We start from the raw sequence: 23,405 nt of genomic DNA, 5'->3' as shown, positions 1-23,405 counted from the left end.
TAAGATGCATGGATCACAAATTATAAGTACATAGAGAAAAAAAAAATATTAACACAAAATTAAAAATGATTTTAACTAAAGAATAAATATAATAATATAATATATGCAAATTAGTAAAAGTTTAGATCTCATAAAGTATTAAAGGTATTATTTTAATAAGAAGAAAAATGAATTGATAAAATAAAAAAGTAAAAAATGGAAAAAAAATATTATTTTGTTGAGGGTTGAACCCTAGACGTTAAAAACTTAACAACTACACCATTGGACAACTACATTTTATAAGACATATTGAAAACAAATAGCTTTTTTGTACTCCACGAAGGGAATGGATATGATATCTTCAGCTCAATTTAAGGAAAAGATTAGGCTCTTCGAACGGCCGGGAGGGGGCGACCACCCCCTCCTCCCACGATCCGTCAGTCGTGATGTCATCTTCATACTAAGACCGTCTAAGAATTATTAAAACCGGATTGGGTTTTCCACAGTCATTTGAGAAGCCCAAATTAGCATTTATGCCAACCTCAATCTGCAAGCCCAATTCACTTGTAGTTTTTACATTAAATAATTATTTTATTGTAACCCAACTAAAAGGTTTGCATTTTTATTAAAAGATTAAAGTCTAAAATTGATTTCTTAGATTTACTTAAAATAATTTATAATACTACTTAATAAGCGTGTTAGTTTTTTCTTTTAGTCTATATTCAATTGATTCATAAAAAGTTAACAGTTAACCGCATTTTAAAGTTTAAATTTGGTTATGTACATTCTATTTGGTCATACTTGAGAACCTAGCGCATTGTCCGTGCACCTTGTCCGAACACCTAAGCTTTGTCCCGGTGCGGCTTGCGGACCAAACACACAGTCCGTGCGTCTTGTACAAGACCTCTTTTACACCTCTTTCCTACAGTAACAATAAAGATTATTGGAACAACCAAAATTCACTAATATTCTGTAGATTTACGATAAATTAACACTAACATTAAATTATGAATGGGACTCAAAAAAACATTTTCTTAATTTTCAGTTTCACTGTACGAATATTTAGGCTTCCATACTCACTTTAGAAGCCCAAATTAACATTTTGGTAAACCTTAATTTGCTAAGAGGGTCCACGATAGAACGGATATCCCCACAGACAAGTATTAGGACATTCCAAAAACACCTCCTTCCACGTCAGTAGGATATCCCACTGTATCCCAACAAACAAATTCACAAATTCATAAATACGGAATTAAAATATTAGTAGATTAGTTGAAATCACACATAACACTTTATATGAAGTCGGCCACGTGGTTGGAATTTTCCTCATTAAAATAACTACAATAATGAAAATTCTAGTACAATAATAATTTAGAATTTTACTCCCTCCATTCTATAATAGTAGAGTCATTTTGTCATTTTGGTACATTTCATTATAATGGGATCATTTCTCTTTTTAGTTTAACTCAACACATATCTTCTCCCTTACTTTACTCTCTCTTACTTTATTCTCTCTTCATCTCTCTATATTTTTCCTTTTAATACAATTTTTCTTAATCTCATTGCCGAAAAAAAATACATCCACTACTATGGAACATGGAACAGATGAAGTAGTAAATTATTAGAGTTTGGAATGTTATTGATCAAGCATTAACTATTATCTGTGAATATGTGTTTACCTATTCTTAGAAAATAGGTAGTACTCTCTCTATCCCCAAAGAATATGCACTTTAGGGTCGACACGGATTTTAATGTAAAATTGATAAAGTAAGAGAGAGGTAGAGAGAAAAAGTAATAAAGTATTATTAGTAGAGAATGGGTCTCACCTCATTAGAGTGAAAAGACTCCTCAAAATTAGAAAGTGCATATTCTTATGGGACGGACTAAAATGGAAATAGTGTGGAACGGTGGGAGTAGTTTTTAAGTGGACAGTGTGCACTCGTATTTCCTTAGTTGATGACGTGGAGTCGGTGAATTCTTGATTAGATTTTGATGAGTTTGAATTCCATCAACACTTTTTAAAATTAATCTAATACAATGTGTTAATCTTACTCAAAATACAAGAACTGAAACATCTATTAGTGAAAGAAACAAATACACTTCTAGATAAAGTTTACAGTGAACGTAAAAAGACTAAGAAAACAAAGTCAAAGTACATGGTCCCAATTCACAGAAAAGAGAAGAAAAACCAAATCCAAATTAAATAACATTGAAAGGTCACCAGCCATGAGTTAATTTGTTCGCCTTGATTCAGCACTGCAAAATAGGGATGTTATAAATATTCCAAAAAATGAAATCAACAGTTTAACAGTAGTGTGAATATAACAAATCCAAGTACTACAACTATTATTTGCCACAATTAACCTAAAAAGGTATTTAAGCATGAAATGTGTGAAAAATGGAGAATGAGATGATGGATGAATCTCCATTGAAGGAGAATGAAGAAAAATGCAGATATGATGCTTGAAGAAAATAGAGAACGAAGAGGAGAGAAAGAGGGAATTTCATTATGGATTACATTTTTAACAACTGGTGTTTCCAAAAATACAATAAAAGTCATTTATATAGGCTGATAAAAGTAAGGAAATACCTATCTAATTACAAATTATTTTTCAATTTCTACAGCCTCCCTCAAGATGGAAGCATATCAAATGCAACCATCTTGACAAAAACATCAATACAAAAGGAAAAGAACTACTAGCATCTCAATCTTATTCTAACTATTCTAACTCATCTTTGAGAAGAAACCATCTTGAACCATCACATTGTAGCTAGAATTATGGTAAAACCTTGATGCCTCAAAACATTCACTAGCATCGAGTACATCCAAGATCACCACACCAACCATACAACAACTTCTAATCCTCCAATATAGCTCAACAAAGAGCTTTAAACCAAAAAATCACCAATTGCAACTTCCAATCCAAACATCCAACGCAAGACCATCGACAACAGCCACACAAGCTCACCATTGCTTAGAGCCTAATAGAGAAACTCTACAGAAAGTAACCATTGCTTAGAGACTAACAAAGAAGCTAGGATCATACGAATCCCGCTAACACAAACATCCGACGTACAATCGGAGAACAAAAGAGAGATGAAGTAATGAGCTAGGATCATACAAATCCAGCAAACACAAGCATCCGACATACAATCGGAAAATAAAAGAGATCTGAAAATATATTCAGATTCAACAACATGAGATTTCACATATCTCAAACACAGAGAGATCAACCGATTATAGACTTGGATCATTACAAATCCAATGAACAAAGGAAAAACGAGAGAGAAATCAGATTTCAGATTTCATCGGCGGAAATAACGCCGAAGAGAGATAAAAAAAACATAGGAGATGAATTCAATCGATAAAACCAGAGAATTTCAAACAAGAGAACCGATTGAAAATCGGAATTGAAGAAAAACAGATCGGAGAGAGAATAGAACCTGATGATTTTCGGATCGGAAACAAAGAGATCCGAAAGAGGATAGAACCTGAAAAATTTCGTAAATCAGCGGCATAAAACAACAAATCCGCTTGATTTAACACTCTGTAAAGCAGAAACATCTCACAAATCAAAAAATGACAAACCCTAGCTTGAAACCAAACGAAAAATTTTAAAAAAAAACAGAAGAGATAGAGGTAATCAGAGGCGCAGTGGATTCGCCGCTCTGATACCATGTGAAAAATGGAGAATGAGATGATGGATGAATCTCCATTGAAGGAGAATGAAGAAAAATGCAGATATGATGCTTGAAGAAAATAGAGAACGAAGAGGAGAGAAAGAGGGAATTTCATTATGGATTACATTTTTAACAACTGGTGTTTCCAAAAATACAATAAAAGTCATTTATATAGGCTGATAAAAGTAAGGAAATACCTATCTAATTACAAATTATTTTTCAATTTCTACAAAATGTGTACTTGATAATACCTTTATTTAGGTTCGTCGCCATTTGGATACAAACACAGCAATCCTGATGTAAAACCAATCTCCAGCAGCATCCACCAAGTTGAAAAATGCAATTCTCCATGATTTTTTCAGTATGAATGAACAGACAGCTCCCCAAAATCCAATGATAAAACCAAACCCAATTGAAATGCCAACTTCTTCCATAAATGAGAAGTTGCTGCCTTCTTTGTCATTCTTGTTTTCCAATGGATTAGTGGTGGATGGCCTTAAGCTATCTTCGGCGCATTTTGGCAGAGGGTCGCCACAGAGTCCAGCATTCCCATCATAAGCCGATACGTTAAAGCTTTGGAGTTGAGTACTTGTTGGAATTTTTCCGGACAAATTGTTGTTCGACAAATCAAGAACACTAAGAGTGTGAATTTCGGCCAAACTTGTCGGTATCTTGCCAGAGAGTTGGTTGTGCGATAGATCAAGAGAATCTAGCATCTTCATATTACCAATATTTGGAATTATATATCCTATCAAATTGTTTCTTGATAGATTCAAGGATATTAATCCACTCATAACAGAAAATGATTTGGGAATATTCCCGGTCAATCTATTACTAGAAAAATCAATGAGCTTGAGAAGTCTGAGATTATTCTTGTATTCTGATTCCTGACCTTTCCAGTGAAATGATGAATATCCATAGTGCTTATTTCCACGGTTAGAGGCAAAGTAAAAATCAATTAGCGATGGATCAAGATACGCGGCATTCTTACTAGCCAAGACAGTAAAATTGTTGAAGCAATCAGGTATTATCGAAGACAGATTGTTTATCGATAAATCTAGAACCTGAATACTAGTAAGATTGCATATTTGGGGAGGTACACTGCCATGCAATTTATTTCCACGAAGGTTCAAAATCTGAATGCCATGCATGTGACCAATCCAAGTGGGGATCTTCCCTGATAACTTGTTACCTTCAACATCAATGAATATCAATTTTTGGCATAGTGTCAAATTGTAAGGCAACTCACCAGATAAACTATTACCACGCATTTGTAGAGCAACCAAGTTCTTTGAATTTCCTAAAGAGCTAGGAATTTCACCCGAAAAATTGTTGTTGGCCAAATTGAGGTAGTAAAACATTGGCATTTTCTCCCAACAGTCTGGAACCTCTCCTACCAACTGATTATTGGAGAGGTCAATGCTCCAAAGAATATCATGGAGTGTTGTGCAAATAGATGAAATTGAACCATATAACATATTTCCACTTAACTGAATCTCGACAGCATTGGCTGGAAATAATGGTACAGGACCTGAGAATTGATTGTTGCTAAGATCCATGTAAAATATGGAGGTGGATGAGAGATTCGGGATCGTACCCCTAATTTTATTGCCGGAGAGATATAAGTTCCCCAATAAAGAAAAGGTACTCCACAACCAACTCGGGGCTTCATCTATTATATTGGCACGACTGAGATCAAGGAGTGACAAATTCCTCTGAGTTTGGATCCATTTTGGAAAATATGGGCCCACACTACACCCGCTTAGATCTATATATTGCAACTGAAAAGGAGGACTCCAATCGGGGGCAACATCCAACACCAATAATGAATTGGAGGATAAATCTAATGTCTTTAACTTAGCAAGCTTGATGAAGTGGGATTCTGAAACTAAACCTTCCAAAGAATTATTAGATAGATATAGAACTTCAAGCTTGGAGAGTTGGCCAATGCTTACAGGAATGGAGCCTGTAATGTTATTTCCCCAAAGGTGTAGTTCTCTCAATGAAGAAAATTCTCTCAGGTCGGGCATCGGCTCGTTGAGTTGATTATCATTCAAGTTCAGTATTTCGAGTGATTCCAATACAGAACCAAGTATAGAAAGAGATGAAGAAGAAGAAGAAGAAGAAGAGTCAATAGAAGGCTTTTGAACACCGAGTTTACATGAAATCAAGTTCAATTCACGCATGAACTGGAGACTTAGGACGTGTTGTAACCAGTTGGTGTGACTTAAGTCGATATGACTCAGATTAAGAGAAGACAACGAAGAGAGACTTGAAAGCCAGTCGAGATTCTCAACACTCAAAGAGTTTAATGAGAGATCAAGTGAGCGTAGGTTGGTGAGGTTGCCTAACTGAGGAGGAACAGTTCCAGAAAAGTTTGAATTACTAAGCAACAGGTGTTGTAATTGATTCATGGAACCAATGAATTTTGGGATTGTAATGCCTCCGAAATCTATCCAACTGAGGTCAAGATAATTTAAATGATTCAACTCAAGCAATGAAGTGCCGATCTTACCTCTCAAACCCGTAAAAGTAGGATGGAGGGCGATGACATGGCCAGTGGTGTTGCTGCACTCAACACCATACCATTCGCAGCATTCGTCGCTTTGCCACGACGAGAGATTGTAAGAGCCATTGATGAGGCCATTCCTGAAGCTTAGAAGAGCTTCTCTCTCACTCTCTATGCATCTCACTTCTGAATCTCCCGAAACAAACAAACGGAAAAGAAGAACAAGAAGAAATTTGATTGCTATTCTTTTGTCAGAAATCATGTTCATGTGTGGAAGTGAATTGTATTCGTGTCGGCTGATTTAATTAGATGATTTGAAAGATAAAACAAGAAATATAATAATGACAAATCATATCGAAATAATGTAAAAATACTGATAACGTAAAAATGGGGACGATGTTTCACATTTCCTCATTTAACAGTTAATAGTAAAAACTCATTCTAATAATTCAAGTCTCCAATTAGGTGAAATGTCAATGTTGAATTTCTAACCAGACGGCCGACATATTAGTCATCGGTCGTTTTCAAATTTAATGTTCATAAGACTTTTTAGTCATCTTTAAAAGAAATTCGATAGTTAAAAAATAATATCTCTCTCTCCTAATAAGACTCTTGTTTATACAAACTCCAAACTTTTTAACACAATATCAATACAGTATAAAATTTCTAGATTTTGTTGTCAACATAATGTCAACACGGTGTCAACCGTTGACACTGTTGACATTTTATGTTTGATGTTATTTTGTCATCTATTGACATTTCTAACGGTTCAGATCATAGTTTGGGCTAACAACGGATCACACCTCATATATAGGTGTATACATAATCAGTGGCAGACGTAGGATTTTAATACTGGGGGACCAGATTTCTACTTCATCGGTCCACAAAAAATAGGCTCATCTTTTCATTTATGTCTGTCTACCAAAATTAGTCTCACACTAAACATGGATAGTCACTCCTAATTTATTATTCACCTTTTAACTTTCTTTTTTTACTTATATTCACATTTCCTAATTTATTATTCACCTTTTAACTTTCTTTTTTTACTTATATTCACATTTTCTCTTTCTTTCTGCTACTCTACCCACTTTAATTTATGATAATAGAATATCAATATTTACAAATAAAAAAATATGCAAAAATTATACAAATTCTAATGTGAGAAAATAAAAAATACTCAAGCAAGTTACAAAATAAATCAATCATTTAATAATAAATTAACTATGAGAATCATGAAAATAAATTATTTGTAGATAAATGAATTAGGATGGGAAACAAAAAAGACACCAAACACAGGAAATTTACAGTAGAAATGCAGCTTCCCTTACCTACTACAGTATACTTGAAATGTGCCGTATACATACATATAATATACAATATACTCCCTCCATCCCATAGTAGATGGCATAGTTGAAGAATGGCACGTGATTTTAGGTGATGTTGTTTTGTATGTTAGATGAAGAGAGAAAATAGTATATTTATATTAATAATGTGAGAGAGAACTTTTTCCAAAAAAGGAAATATGACATTTTTTGTTGGACAAACTATAAAGGAAAGTGTGACATCTATTATTGGACGGAGGGAGTACTATATAAATGATCAAATGAACTGAACCGGATCAAGTCTGAACGTGCGCACTCGTGTAGATATTTGGTCTTTCCATATTGATACGATCCTCTATATCATAGGATATCTTATTATTTAGTTATATTTGATTTACCATATCTTTTCCATATTTGTTCAGATATTTGTTTCTTGCTCAAAAAGTTAGGGTAGTAGTATTCTAGTATTATAAATAAGAGATCTTGTATTCATTCATTCAACCAATTAATGAATTATTATTTCTCCCAAAGATAACGTGTGTTTTCCAATCCTAATTTGCATTTCCTCCGTCGATCCTAATTGGACGCCGAAGTATTCTATCAATCGCCTAGTTATCGCGTTGCCCAACGGAAAGAATCCGCGCACAACTCGAAACAATTATTTTCACCGACCCGACGAAGGGCACCGGAACACTTTTCGATCGCCGCAAACACGCTGCCGATCGCAGTTAAGGAGAAGATCCTTAACCACTGGTGCTTTCATTGTGATCTCACACTCCCACCATCTCGAGCCGAAGCTGCACCGCTGCCCGACGGAAAAGACTCCGTGCACAGCAACTGCTTTGGTTGTCGAGTTCCGTCAGTCCGCCGAGCTCTAGCCGCCGGACAACTCTACTTCTGCAATGCCCGACGGGAAGGATTCTCGCGCGCAACGTCGAAGTCAGACCACCATCATGTTATACGACTACGTCAACTATCGTCGTTGTCAATACTACCTCCATCAGCCAGCTGCGCTGTTCCGTCCCTACCGGCCGGTCCAGCCACGACGTGCAACCTGTAGGGACCCTCCGGACCGCCGCCACACCTGTTGGGATCCTCCCGGTAACCGACCGCTGCCGAGTTTCCAGCCCTACGACCCACCACAGTCGCGGCAACCCTCTTGTTGGGAACCACCACCCCGCCGTTCATCGCGAGGTTATTTGGATTATGATCAACTACCACTGGGTCCGCCTAGTCGTTGGGATCCGCCCGGACAGCGAATTGATCGCTGCCAACCACCACCGTATATTGGCCCGGATTCAGACCTGCAGCCGCGAAAATCCTATGCCCAATATCGTTCGTGGCAACCTCAATTTCAGCCTGGTCCAGCCACCACAACGAAGGACTCGATTAACGCAAAGTTAGATCGTTTACTGGAGGCGTTGGACAGGATGGACACTTGTGTCGATGCCGCTAATCGCTGGGTGAGCAAATCCCGATCATCGCAGCAGCCCGATCTTGATCGGCCATATATTTCTCCATCGCTTCAGAAGATGGAATATCCTCCATCGAGAAATACCATGGTTTCTTTTGTGCCGTCGGGTTTACTCCCTAATGTCTCTTCGGCTCCACCGCGATATCGCACCATCGAGTATACCAATTATAGGTCGGATCTCCAATCACTACAATGCTCGAGCATGACGAGCCACTGCCATTCAGTAGCGCCACCGCCCGTTGCAGCTGTTGTCCTATCTTCGAATCTGCCCCAATCAGCTTTGTCTTGCAGCCCCGACGACGATGGTAGAGAGGAGGGTGGATCATTAGATGAACCGCCTCCACCCACCGTGATCTCTCCGCCGTGCAGGCCCTATATCATGGGAGAGAACGAAACATTGTTAGATGACAAAGAGGAGGTTGATTCCATTGAGGAAGTGAAGAAGGTCGTCGCATCTCTCGATGTTGCTCGAGTGACATCCCAAGATGTTATTGAGAATTGTTTGGACGAAAGTGAAGATTTGCATGATAGTGATGTTGCAAGAATGATTCATCAACCGACATTGCTTTCCATCGATGCACGATTGATCACGCTGCGAAATTCCACTACCTATTTGGGAATTCGTGGACGTGTTGACAAGCTTCACGTTTTAGTGCTGAATTTAGACGATTGCTTTGGTCCTGCATTGGTGAATTTTTTTTGGAGATGGTGAAGTGGCATGTCCAATAGGGGGACTTTTGAGGGAAGATCATCCAGACGAGAAAGAGCTTCTCTTGGTGCAGGATTTTTTCAAAGATACGGATGGTGAAGACAGTGATATATTCAGGATGATCAAAATGATCATTTTGCGCGCATTTGAGCCTGGTATATGTGTCAGTTTTAGCAAACGAATATATGGATTTCTATGGAAAAATCGAATTTACGTGAGAGCGATAAAGAGCTGTCACTAGAAGGAGTTATCGAGTGCTTGTTTGCCGCCACATAAACCTTTCGCATCGAGCTACACGTGCTTGCCAAACATGTTGTCTTCACTAATGCTCAAAAATTTAATGGGGATGATGAAGGGAAACGCTCAGCTGCTGGGTGTGTGTTTGATCAGGAGGATACGCCTCACCAAAGCTTTTGCTTTCAACTATCGTAGTTGATTCGTGGTTTCCACCTTGAGGACAAGGCGGATTTTAACCGTGGGGGAGTTGATACGATCCTCTATATCATAGGATATCTTATTATTTAGTTATATTTAATTTACCATATCTTTTCCATATTTGTTTAAATATTTGTTTCTTGCTCAATAAGTTAGAGTAGTAGTATTCTAGTATTATAAATAGGAGATCTTGTATTCATTCATTCAACCAATTAATGAATTATTATTTCTTCCAAAGATAGCGTGTGTTTTCCAATCCTAATTTGGATTCCCTCCGCCGATCCTAATTGGACGCCGAGTATTCTATCAGCCACCTAGTTATCGCGTTGCTCGACAGGAAGAACCCGCGCACAACTCGAAACTATTATTTCCGCTGACTCGACGAAGGGGGCCGGAACACTTTTCGATCGCCGCAAACACGCTACCGATCGCAGTTAAGGAGAAGGTCCTTTACACATAGTCACTTGAGAAGCCCAAATTAGCATTTATGTAAACCTTACTCTGCAAGCGCAATTCACTTGTAGTTTTTGCTTTTAAATAATACTGTTTCTCCATTCTCTAAAAATAGGAATTCAATTTTAATGCAAAATTAATAAGGTATGAGAGATAGAGAAAAATGTGTTTTAGGAACTCATCGTTAGATTTTGATTAACTATTTTGTATGGTTAACAAAGGAATTTCTCGTCTCTTGGCACTGGCCTAGTTCGTGAAGTTCAAGTTAAAAGATTAAGTTTCAATTCCACCAATACCATAAAGATCGAGTTTGTTTTTTGTTAGTACTACATATAAACTGACACACAAAACATCAATTTCTAAAAATAACAAATGCATACAACATACTGTTTACAAATGAAAGTAAAATGACTTCTAAAAAAATGAGAGTACATATTCCTAATTCAAAACAAGAGAAGAAAAAATAAATCAATCCAAATTACAATAATTTGATAATACCTTTATTTAGTTTGATCTCCATTTGGATACAAACACAACAATCCTAACGTAGAGCCAATCTCCAGCCACATCCAACAATTTGAAGAATGCAATTCTCCACGATTTCTTCAATATGAATGAACCAACAACTCCCCAAAATCCAAAGATGAAACCAAAGCCCATTGATATACCAACTTCTTCCGTAAATGAGAAGTTGTTGCCGTCTTTCACATTCATGTTTTCCACCGGATTAGAGGAAGATGGCTTCAAGATATCTTTGGTGCACTTTGGCAGAGGGTCGCGACAAAGTCCATCTTCCGGGCATAAGAAGAAGAATTGAAGCTTTGAAGTTGAGTACTTGTTGGTATTTTTCCGGACAAATAGTTGTTCGACAAATCAAGAAAACCAAGAGAGTACATTTCTGCCAAACTTGTAGGTATCTTGCCAGAGAATTGGTTGTATGATAGATCAAGATAATCTAGCATCACCATTTTGCCAATATCAGGAATTATATGTCCTGTCAAACTATTTCTTGATAGATTCACGGATTTTAATCCCCTCATATGGGCAAATGATTTTGGAATATTGCCAATCAATCTATTGCTTGAAAAGTCCATGAGTTTTAGAAACCCGATATTTCTCTTGTATTCCAATTCGAGACCTTTACAATGAAATGATGAATATCCAAAGTATATTGAACCAGAACAACCTAGATCAAGATATGCAGCATTCTTACTAGCCAACGAAGTAAAATTGTTAAGGCAGTCAGGTATTATCGAAGACAGGTTGTTTATAGACAAATCCAAAACATGAATACTAGTAAGATGGCATATCTCGAGAGGAATACTGCCATGCAATTTATTACCACGAAGGATTAGATATTGCATGTTATACATTTGGCCAATCCAAGCGGGGATCTCTCCATTTAAATTGTTCCCTCCAACATCAATGAATCTCAATTCCTGGCAATGTCTCAAATTGTAAGTTAATTCACCAGATAAATTATTATCATCCATTTTCAGTGCAACAAAGTTTTTAAATTGCCAAAAGAGGCGGGAATTTCACCCGAAAAACTATTGTTAACAAGATGGAGAGTGTGCAAGTTGGGCATATTCTCCCAACAATTGGGAACATCTCCTGACAATTGATTATGTGAGATGAGGAGGTATCTAAGCTGATGGTGGTGAGTTTTGCAAATAGATGAAATTGAACCGGTGAACATATTTCCACTCAAGTATATACCATAAGCATTGGCGGGAAATAATGGTATAGAACCTGAGAAAATGATTGTAACTAATATCCATTAACTCGATGGAGGTGGACGAAAAATTCGGAACTGCACCACTTATTTTATTGTCGTAGAGATATAAGTTTCGTAAAAAAGAAGACGAATGCCACAACCACTTTGGGGCTTCATCTGTTATATTGGCACTACTGAGATCAAGATATGACAAATTCCTCTGATATTGGATCTATTTCGGAAAATATGGACCCACATTGCACCTGGCTAAAGATATAGTTTTCAAGTGAAAAGGAGGGCTCCAATCAAGGGGAATATCAAAGATCAATGAATTGAAGGATAAATCCAAGTGTCTTTAACTTATGAAGCTTGATGAAATGGGATTCAGAGACTAAACCTTCCAAAGAATTATGAGAAAGATCTAGAAGTTGAAGCTTGGAGAGTTGGCCTATACTCAGAGGAATGAAACCTGTAAAGTTATTCGCCGAAAGGTTCAGTTGTGTCAATGAAGAAAATACACTCAGGTCAGGCATCGGTCCATTGAGTTGATTAAAAGACAAGTCCAGTATTTTGAGTGATTCCAATACATGACCAAGTATAGAAAGAGATGTAGTAGAAAAAGAGTTAAGAGAAGGCTTGTCAACACTTATGTTACATGATACCAAATGCAATTTATGCAGGAATTGAAGATTTAGGATTTGGTGTAACCAGTTGGTATGACTCAAATTGATTTGACTGAGATCAAGAGAAGGCAACAAAGAGAGACTTGGAAGCCAATCAAGATTCTCAGTTTTCAAAGAGTTATACGAGAGATCAAGTGAACGCAGGTTGGTAAGGTTCCCTGTCCGAGGAGGGACAATCCCGGAAAAGTTAGATCTCCCAAGATACAAGTGTTGCAACTGTTTCATGGAAACAATGAATTCCGGGATTGGAATGCCTCTAAAATCATTCCGACTGAGATCAAGATAATTTAAATGATGCAACTCAAGCAACGAAGAGCCTATCTTACCCCTCAAATTTGCATCATCAAGTTGGAGTGTGATGACATGGCGAGTGGTGTTGTTGCATTCAACACCATACCATTCGCAGCATTCGTCACTTTGCCACGACGAGAGAATCCCATCCTCATCGATGAGGCCATTTTTGAAGGTTAGAAGAGCTTCTCTCTCCCTTTCCATGCAACTCACTTCTACATCTCCTGAAACAAACGCACAGAAAAGAAGAAGAACAACAACAACAACAAATTTGGTTGCTATTCTTTTATCAGAAATCATGCTCTCTTATATTGATGTATGGAACTTCAATGTATATGTGGGATACTCCATTGTCTCAAGTGCAGCCGTTTAAATAGGTAAAGATAGAATAATAATACTACAATTCATAAAATAAAATTTAATTTGCTTATGACTTGAAAGAATTCGAAAAACAAAACAAGAAAATGATGCTTAACTATAATCATAAATGTACCGAAAGCAACGACGGACCCGGGTGGGGTCGGCCGACCCACGCCTTCGACCACATGGTAGACCGACGGGAAGAAAATTTGGGAGGCTAAGGAAAAAATAGATGAATAGAGAGGGAAGAGAAGTGATAGTAGATTACAAAATACAGAAGATAAAAAAATAATCTGAAGAAAAAGATTGCTGAAGACCGGAGTGGCGCTTACTTTTAGAAAGTAATTTCTCACATTATTTTTTAGGGATTTTAATAGTTTATTTTAGACTATTTCTTTAATTTTATTTAACCCTATTAAAATTTAAAACATAAAAACAGTTAATTATTGTAAGTCATTATTTTATTTTTTTATATAATTACAATACAAATAATAATAATTTTATTGGTAGAATAACAAATAAAATTAGATGATATACTAAAATGGATAACAAAAAATAAGTAAAATAATACTAATAATAATGATAAAAAAAAATAAAAATAACAGTATATTATAAATTTAAAATAAATATATTTTGAAATAGTACCTAGTTTTGAACATAGCAAGCAACTAAATCATATTATATTTGTACTATTTCAATTTTAATATATATTTAATGTAATTATTTATAGTTTTTTCATATTTTATTTTTAAATTAAATATAATTATTTAAATTTTATTTATTTAATTTTTTGACCCCACGAATTTTTGACTTTCTGGGTCTGTCATTGACTGAAAGTTCAAATATGATTCATATTCTTTGCGTCCCCCAAATATTGTCTCATTTTGACCTGGCACGGATTTTTAGAAATGTAATGAAAAGTAAGTAAAGTTAGTGGAATATAGGTTCTACTTTTAAATATTAGTTTTGTAATAAAATGTGAATAATAATGAGTTTGTGGAATATAGGATCCACTACCAAAAACAGTAAAAAGTGAACTGAGATAAATTTTGTGGGACGCAGAAATAAAAAAATGGGACAATTACGAGCGAGTAATAAAGAAATCGGGCCCATGATTTAAATGACGAATGATTTTCCACCTCATTTCCTCAGGTCTTTAGTCATTGGTTGAAAGTTCACGTTAGCATCTTATTCATGTGTCATTTTCAATTTAACTTTTAGACTTGACTTTGAGGTCTTCTCAATAATTACTCCCTCCGTCCGCAAAATATTGTCCAAGTTTGATTTGGCACGAGTTTTAAAAAATGTGAAGAAAAATGAGTGGAAAAAATTAATGGAATATATATTGGTTTTATAATAAAATGTGAGTGTAATGAGTTAGTGGAAAGTGAGATTCATTTACCAAAAATTGGAAAAAAAAAAAAAAAAGGCAAAGTGGACAATATTACGCGTACGGACTAAAATGACAAAACTAGACAACATTTTACTGGTTGGCTCGGGCGGGACCGGGTCCAGTCTTATCGTGCTCATGTTGAGCCCTTACAAGAGTGTAGCTCTGTAAGAAATGCAACATCCTTGATGTCCAATGAAGCAAGTTGCGGTCTGAAACAGAACATAACATACACTCGCGGATTTGTCCAATGAAGCACGCAAGTGTATGTTATGTTCTGTTTCGCACGACTATGTGTTGCACGGGCTGTGCAGCTTGTGGACCAAGCGCATAGTCTGTGCACCTTGTCCGATGCGGACCAAACACATGGTCCGTGCGTCTTGTACAAGACCTCTTTTACACCTCTTTCTCACGACGACTATAAAGATTATTGGAAATTTGGAACAACCAAAATTCACTTATAGTCTCTTGATTTTACGATTAGTTAACATTAACATTAAATTATTATAGTATTCCATCTGTTCCAAAGAAGTTGACCCGTTCATTAGATAGCACGAGAATTTATATAACTTTATTTTGTATATTAAGTTGAGAGAGAATAAAATAGAGATAAACGTATCATTAATTTTAATAATACATCATCTTAGATGCAATAAATTTAAAAAGAAACTGAGGACAGGAGGAGTATTAGAAGTAATATTTACAACTTTTCAGTTCCTTTGTAACAATATTTGGGCTTTCCTTTAGTCACTTGAGAAGCCCAAGACTAACATTTAGGGAAACCTCAATCTAATAACCCAGTTATAAAACTTGCTTTGTTTCAAAATTTCATAAAAGAAAAATTATAAATTAGTCTTTTCTAATACGCCATCCGTCCTCGATTAACAGTCACACTTTTCTATTTCGGTCCGTCTCTAATTAAGAATCACACTTCATTTTTATCATAAATAGTATATAGGTCCCACATTCTACTAAATAACTTTCAATCAACTTTTCTTTAAATTTCTTAAAATCCGTGCCCGATCAAAGTGTGACTCCTAATTGGAAATGGAAGGAGTATATTTTATCTATTTTTTTTATTTTTCTTACTTTATCCATTTTTTATTATTAATTTTTCATTAAAATTCGTTTACCATTAAGATTATATTTTTAGGAGGGAGTAATAAAAGAAAATAAATTAGAAAAACAAAAAACAGAAATGGACGGACTGGGCAGACTGAACTCCTCCACTCCAACCAGTGTTCTTCCACCAGATTCCATCACCCCAACCCCTCTCTTTCAACCCGGTTTCTAGGGTTTCTGCTTCTCTATCTCAATTTCTGAATAACGGAATCAAATTCGCATGCAAAAATAAGTAACACCTCTTATAATTTGGCTGAACTTTGCAAAAAAAAATACTCACTGGATCTAGCTCCTCAGCTAAGAGAAAGCAATGGCGAAGACGAAGCCTGGAAAAAAGGACCTTGATTCTTACAGCATTAAGGGCACCAACAAAATCGTCAGATGTATTGCTTTTTCATTCTTGTTGCTACTTTTTTGGCCATTCTTTGTTTTATTTTCCTGCTTTGGGGAATTTAGGGGCTCAATGCTTACTGCCCAGTTCGTTTTATGCTGCTATTGATCATAAAAATTCGATCTTGGGCTCTGATTCTTCCGTGGTTTGGGTTAATTTGTTGCTCCGGCTTGAATGTGAATGTTGTAATTGGATGTTGGAGTTGGTTGATAGTTGATTTTTGGCTTGATTTTTGTTTGCATTATGGTGTTTTGGAATGCCTGGTTTCTGCATTTGTGTTGTGCCCATTGTTTATATATGTTGCACTCATATTTCTTGCAAAAAAAATGTAGTCTTTTTGCAAATGTGATTTGGGATTTTCTTGATGTTTGTATTGCTAGTGATCTCGAATTCCATAAGTTTAATGGTTTATGTATGCCTTCACTTGCACATTGAGATAAAGTTCTGAACTTTGTTGGATTAAAGAATGTGGGTGTTTTTTAATGTGAATGTTGAAATTGGATGTTGGAGTTGGTTGATTGTTGATTTTTCTTGATTTTTGTTTGAATCATGGAGTTTCGGAATGCCTTGTTTTCTGCATTTGTGCCCATTGTTTATATATGTTGCACTCATATTTCTTGCAAAAAAAAGTAGTCTTTTTGCAAATGTGATTTGGGATTTTCTTGATGTTTGTATTACTAGTGATCTCGAATTCTATAAGTTTAATGGTTTATATATGCCTACACTTGCACATTGAGATAAAGTTCTGAACTTTGTTGGATTAAAGAATGTGGGTGTTTTTGTAGCGGGAGATTGTGTGTTAATGAGGCCGTCCGGCTCAGACAAGGCCCCGTACGTGGCCAAAGTGGAGAATATCGAAGCTGACCATAGGAACAATGTGAAAGTGCGTGTGAGGTGGTACTACCGCCCTGAGGAATCCGTCGGGGGCCGCAGGCAGTTCCATGGCGTGAAGGAGCTCTTCCTGTCCGACCACTTCGACGTGCAGAGTGCTCACACCATCGAAGGCAAATGCATTGTGCATAACTTCAAGAATTACACCAAGCTTGAGAATGTCGGCACAGAGGATTACTTTTGTAGGTTTGAGTACAAGGCCGTGACTGGAGGCTTTACTCCTGACCGTGTGGCTGTGTGAGTATAGAAATTTGAAGATTCAGTGGATGAAAATTACTAGAACATAAGCTTAGTGTTCAATCAACTTATCCGCTGTGATAGGTATTGCAAATGCGAGATGCCTTACAACCCTGATGATCTCATGGTGCAGTGTGAGGGGTGCAAGGACTGGTATGGCTTCTAAATTCTAGACGCTTCTGGTTGTGTCGTCGAATCCTGATTTAACTGTTTCACTTGATTTTTCAACATTCTTAGTCCTAGAATGGCGTGAATTATGAATTTTGGGTTTTTCTAGTACACTGTGATTCATGACTTGTAGTTGCATTTATTTAACCATTTGTTGATGCTTTCTCAAAACAAGATTATTTTTGAAGATTTCTAGAGGTGTCTGGTAGAAGAGCTGGATGACTTTTTTTGGCAGCTATCGAAATTTGCAGTTCGATTAACTCCTTTCAATGAAATTTGGAGATGATAGATGCATAATAGTTCAGTTTAGCTACTATACTTCCTATGTCGAGAACATGAGCTTTAAATGGTTACTGTGCGTTGTAATATTGTTGACTGAAGACAATTTCGAGTCTTTTGATAAATCTTCCTTTTTGAAGGTTTCATCCTTCGTGTATGGGCATGGCCATTGAAGAAGCGAAGAAATTGGACCATTTCTTATGCTCTGATTGCTCATCAGACGATGATGCTAAAAGGTCTTTAAACTCTTTTCCGGTCTCACCTGCTGATGAGGGAAAGGTACGAGCTTCTTCTCTATTTTGAATTGGAGTGATTAAGATATTATGTATTCTTTCGAATATGTTTATTATACGACAACGGTCAGAAGATAACCGGGATTTATTCTCGATTCAATTTAGATGTAGACAACGATAGCTAGATAAGGTCATTGTGCTATTTGTTCGTCAACGACCAAAACATCGTGTTTGCAATTTGTGCACATTACAAATTTGCCTTTCCACTGATGAAATTCTTGTTCTGAAGTTAACTTGGCCACACTGCATTTCGATTTTCATTACTAGGTGGAGCCGAAGCGCAGAAAGAGGTGACACGTTGGTCCTAAGGCATCACGAGGTTGTGCTTATTTCTTGCATAGCACAGCACATAGTAGCTCTAGTATAGTTGTATCAAGGAATTGTACAGTGACAGCAGCTTTTTCCCACGGCCACGGATATCTATGGCTACCTTTGTTAGCTATTTACCTCGTCTGCACTGACTTGAGATATTTAACTATCCGTCTCCTTATCGTGTGCACGAACGCGAATGAGGGCTAAAAACACACGAAGCATTGTCTTTGTTAGGATGCAGAGGGTGTCTATTCGACAATGTGTCGACTTGCTTCTTGTTTTTTTGTTACAAATGTTAGATTTTGAATCCTAGATTTGCTGAATTGCTTGAGTTTTGCTGGATTTTGTTGATGATGAATGCAAAATCTTAGGTGTTTCATGTTTGTTGTGTTTCATAGTTTTTAGCCATTTATGCTTCTAATTTGCTTGCTTTGTCATGTCTCAGTAGTAATGCCTTCTGCTAAACTGTGAAGTGTGTGTGTGTGTGTGTGAGAGAGAGAGAGAGAGAGAGAGGGAGAGAGAGATTTTATTTAAAGCTTTAGGCATTGTCATGTGATTGAGTTCTTACATTTATTGCTTAGTTTTGATAGATTTTGCAACTTTTAAAATTAGTTAATTATATTATGATTTTGACAATTTTCTCTATTTAAAAAATATCATTTAATATATTTAAAATTAGTTAATTATATTATGATTTTGACAATTTTCTCTCTTTTAAAAATATCATTTAATATACTTAGTTGATCATGTGTTTCTGTAGCTAAATCATATTCTTTTTTGGATTATTTCACTGTAGATATGTAATTTTCTTTTTTGGCAAAAAGTACTTTACCCTTTTTTACTTTACTCTTTCTTCATTTCTATGTCTTTTTCATTTTTATTTTATTCTCATTTTATTTAACTTATTTAAAACATTTTTTCTTAAATTCTATATCGAAAAGAATTGCTTCTACTATTAAGGGATGGAGAGAATACTTAGGGACCATAGAATTAAAATAATTTTATAAAATAATGTGTGTAGCCATACTACGTAAATGAGAATTTTGTGGAGCTTATCTACTCGGAATAGTGTTATGATTAGATTGGATCATATCTATAATAGATTTATTTCACATAATATTAAGTATTTTCAATAATAAGATTTTGAGGGATAAATCGATAGGATAGATCTTGAAATTTTATTTTCCAAAATAAAAGAAATTGGATGATAATAATTGTAAAAAAATCATTTTTAATATTCCCAATTATCAAAATTAACATCCCTTCCTCTCAGGGTTTTGAATCCAGGAAAAAATCATCACTTTCCCCTTTCATCGCTTCCGATTTCGCCATTGTCAGATGCTTACGCGATTGCAATTCAAAATTCTGTATCTCAATTGATTCGGTGAGATTTTCCGACTGTAATCGAATGCAAAAAGGTACGAGCTTTATTGATTCCACCAATTTCGATTAATTCGACCAATTCCGATTAATTCGACCAATGCTCGTAGAAATAGAATGAATTGGCTGTTTAGATTGCATTTCCATGGCTCAGCTCTCTGTTTAGCATAGTGTTTGGGAGGCTCTGTGCCTGTATAGATATGATTAAGCAAATTTTCGGCAAGCTTCCGAAGAAACAATCCCCAAAGCAGTCTCAGTTCGATTCCGACGCTTCAATTCTCGATTTGAATCCGAATTCGGTGAATCCGGGCCCTCCACTGCCGGCCAGCAATGGCATGTCTCCCCCGTTGGCGCCTACGGTGCGCGGGAGCCCTACATTGTTGAATTACGTCTCCGCTTGCAAGGCGTTGCCGAGCTTGAGCGACGCCTCGAGCTCGGAACGGCAGAGTGTGTTCATTAAAAAATTGAATTTGTGCTGTGTGGTGTTTGATTTCACTGACTCCTCTTTGCATATGGAGGAGAAGGATGCTAAGAGGGGTTTGCTTCTCGAGTTGTTGGACTATTTCTCGTTGGTGAATTCGAAGTTCAGTGAGATTGTGATGAACGAGATCACGAAGATGCTGGTGGCGAATCTGTTTAGGGCGCTGCCTTCTACGAATCCGGATAGTAGGTTGGTGGGGGAAGTGTATGATCCGGAGGATGACGAGCCGGTCTTGGAGCCTTCTTGGCATCATCTCCAGCTCGTGTATGAGTTCTTCCTGAGGTTCGTGTCCTCCTCCGAGACAGATGCGAAGCTTGCCAAGAGATACATTGACCATTCTTTCGTGCTGAGATTGTTGGATCTTTTTGACTCGGAGGATCAGAGGGAGAGGGAGTACTTGAAGACGATTCTGCATCGTATATACGGGAAGTTTATGGTGCATAGGCCGTTTATCAGGAAGTCGATCAATAACATTTTTTATCATTTCATGTTTGAGTCGGAGAAGCATAATGGGATTGCGGAGTTGCTGGAGATTTTGGGGAGTATTATTAATGGCTTTGCTCTGCCTCTGAAGGAGGAGCATAAGCTTTTTCTTGTGCGTGCGTTGATTCCACTTCATAAACCGAAGCATATGTGCGCGTATCATCAGCAGCTGTCGTATTGTGTAACTCAATTTGTCGAGAAAGATGTGAAGCTTGCGGATACAGTGATCAGAGGTCTTCTGAAGTACTGGCCTGTGACTAATAGTTCGAAGGAGGTTATGTTTATCAGTGAAATGGAGGAAGTGTTGGAAACTACGCTGGCTCCAGAGTTTCAACGTGCGATGGTCCCTTTGTTCCATCAGATTGGCCGCTGCATCAATAGCTTCCATTTTCAGGTGGTGCTGATCTCATTTTTTCCACTTGTTTTGGTTAATAATTTGCTAAGTGGAAGCATAAAAAATATTCTTGGCATGCAATTAGAATCTCGTATTTTCCTGCTTTATTTATTTCATATTGCTTATTTCCATTTTTTTCTGAATACATGATATATTGATTGCATACTCCATTAAGTTTTAGAAGAAAGTTTGAGCAGGGGGAATATCGCATACAGATTGAATTCCGTTAACTTCTTATCTCTAGTGTTTTTTATCGCACACAGTCATGGTCTAATGGTTTCCTTGAATTAAGGGAATATTTAATTTATTAATTTGATTATATTTCTTAGTTTCTTAGAGCAGCATGTAAATTCATGATTGCAGAAAATTGAATCCAGAATCTAGGAATTCAGTTTGCTCCCTCTTGATTTGGGTAATGATTTGCAAAGTGGTAGCATAAATATGAGTTCTTGGCATGCAGATTAGAAGATCGTATAATATACAGATTTGAAATGGTTACTCTATTAGCATTTAGAAGAAAAGTTTGAGCAAGGGAATATGATATACAGATGTGGGGCCCATGAATAGTGAAGGGAAGGGAAGGGACGGTTAAAAGACGTGGGTTGTGGATGGCCTAAGCTGCCTTCTATAACTACATTTCCACATAGTCTTCTATGCTTTTCTTTCACACACACACGCGCGCAAACTCATTTCGAAACTGTTTTTTTTATCGTTTTCTTCTTCCAGAATACAAGGAAGATCAGATTGGGATTATTGGTATGATGTTCTAGCTCGAGTTAGTATCTAGCCATTTTTTAGATGGCTTGAGCTTTTATTCTCTTGCTCTATTGATCTGACGATTTTGGTTGATTAATCTAAACAGGGATTTGCTAATATACAATAAGAAATTAATCTTTTCCCAATCATCGTTTTGAACAGACACAATCATGATTTTTTAGAGTAATATCAATGAGAAATAACGAGAAATCATCATATTTGTCTCATTTGGTTAATCGTTGATTCGTTATGTATGGAACAATTTATAGTGGTCAGTATAATACGATAAGCGTGATCAGTTGCTCCTGTAATGTAATGCAATTCCTTTTGATCTTGTTTGACAGGTAGCTGAGCGTGCCCTCTTCCTGTGGAACAACGACAACATAAGAAGTTTGATCATTCAAAACCAAGATGTCTTACTCCCTATAGTACTCCCGTATATTGAGAAGAGCATCCGTTGTCACTGGAACCACGCGGTTCGGAGCCTAACACGGAACGTGCGTAAGGTATTCATGGATGCTGATCAATCGTTCTTTGATCAATGCTTGGCCAAGTTCAACGAATACGAAGCCAAGGAGAAGGAAATGCTGGAAAGACGAGTATCAAACTGGAAACGGTTGGAAGACATAGCCGCTGCCAAACCCCTCAGAAACGAGCCTCTGCCCGTGTCCATTTTCCCTTCCTCTGTCGCTATAGGGAGCTGAGGCGCTCGACTCCTCAAAGCAGCGAACGCTGTAGGCAAGAAATAAAGATCCAACCAAGATCCTTATCAGATCATATTTTTTCGTATTTGCAGGTGAATATTTGGAGATGCCGGTATGTTTCTTTTATTCGTTTTCGTCTAATTTGCTTCGAGGTTTAGCGTTGAGGGTTTAGTTTTCCTGAAACTAAACGTCCATTTTTTATTTAATTTTTTCCACGTTAATCACTGATGCAGAAAAAAATATGTTCATTTTGTAATTTAAGAAGAGGTGTGATGATCACTATTTGTAATGTATGCATCAGATGGTATATCTACTTGCAAAGGAGAGTTCATATGGTAATATTATCTGAATTTTAGATAAATAAATAAAATAACAAATCAAACCTTTTATATATGTTTAGTCCATTAAGCGAAGGGAGAATAAAGTAATAGAAATAATGAGAGAATATTACTTTTTGCAAAAAATTGAAATAGAAATAATGAGAGAATATTACTTTTTGCAAAAAAATTGA

The 23,405-nt window shown here is 36.6% G+C and overlaps 3 protein-coding genes and 1 pseudogene across 3 annotated transcripts; 2 read left to right on the top strand and 2 right to left on the bottom strand.

Moving 5' to 3' along the window:
* Positions 1-2,037: 2,037 nt before the first annotated feature.
* LOC125193714 (receptor-like protein EIX2) lies at positions 2,038-6,502 on the bottom strand. Its single transcript, XM_048091581.2, has 2 exons — positions 3,912-6,502; positions 2,038-2,235 (listed from the first exon to the last, which is right to left on the bottom strand). The coding sequence occupies exon 1, from the start codon at positions 6,435-6,437 to the stop codon at positions 3,918-3,920; it is 2,520 nt and encodes an 839-aa protein (XP_047947538.2). The 5' UTR covers positions 6,438-6,502; the 3' UTR covers positions 2,038-2,235; positions 3,912-3,917.
* Positions 6,503-11,066: 4,564 nt separating this feature from the next.
* LOC125193679 (receptor-like protein EIX2) lies at positions 11,067-13,840 on the bottom strand (annotated as a pseudogene).
* Positions 13,841-16,206: 2,366 nt separating this feature from the next.
* LOC125197546 (chromatin remodeling protein EBS-like) lies at positions 16,207-20,194 on the top strand. The gene is made up of 6 exons (XM_089056444.1): positions 16,207-16,508; positions 17,302-17,644; positions 17,729-17,797; positions 18,232-18,370; positions 18,652-18,703; positions 19,970-20,194. Exons 1-5 carry the CDS (start codon positions 16,436-16,438, stop codon positions 18,676-18,678), a joined length of 651 nt encoding a protein of 216 aa, XP_088912570.1. The 5' UTR covers positions 16,207-16,435; the 3' UTR covers positions 18,679-18,703; positions 19,970-20,194.
* An 82-nt stretch (positions 20,195-20,276) lies between these two features.
* Positions 20,277-23,173, top strand: LOC125191865 (serine/threonine protein phosphatase 2A 59 kDa regulatory subunit B' gamma isoform-like). Its single transcript, XM_048089292.2, has 2 exons — positions 20,277-21,434; positions 22,535-23,173. Exons 1-2 carry the CDS (start codon positions 20,277-20,279, stop codon positions 22,892-22,894), a joined length of 1,518 nt encoding a protein of 505 aa, XP_047945249.2. The 3' UTR covers positions 22,895-23,173.
* The last annotated feature ends 232 nt before the right edge of the window (positions 23,174-23,405 follow it).

The sequence above is a fragment of the Salvia hispanica genome, chromosome 4, assembly GCF_029641045.1.
Source record: "Salvia hispanica isolate PSC_SH4W2 chromosome 4, Shi_PSC_v1, whole genome shotgun sequence".
Taxonomy (NCBI): domain Eukaryota; kingdom Viridiplantae; phylum Streptophyta; class Magnoliopsida; order Lamiales; family Lamiaceae; genus Salvia; species Salvia hispanica.
Note: the sequence above shows the minus strand (reverse complement) of the source record. Positions and strands in the feature narration are given on the sequence as shown.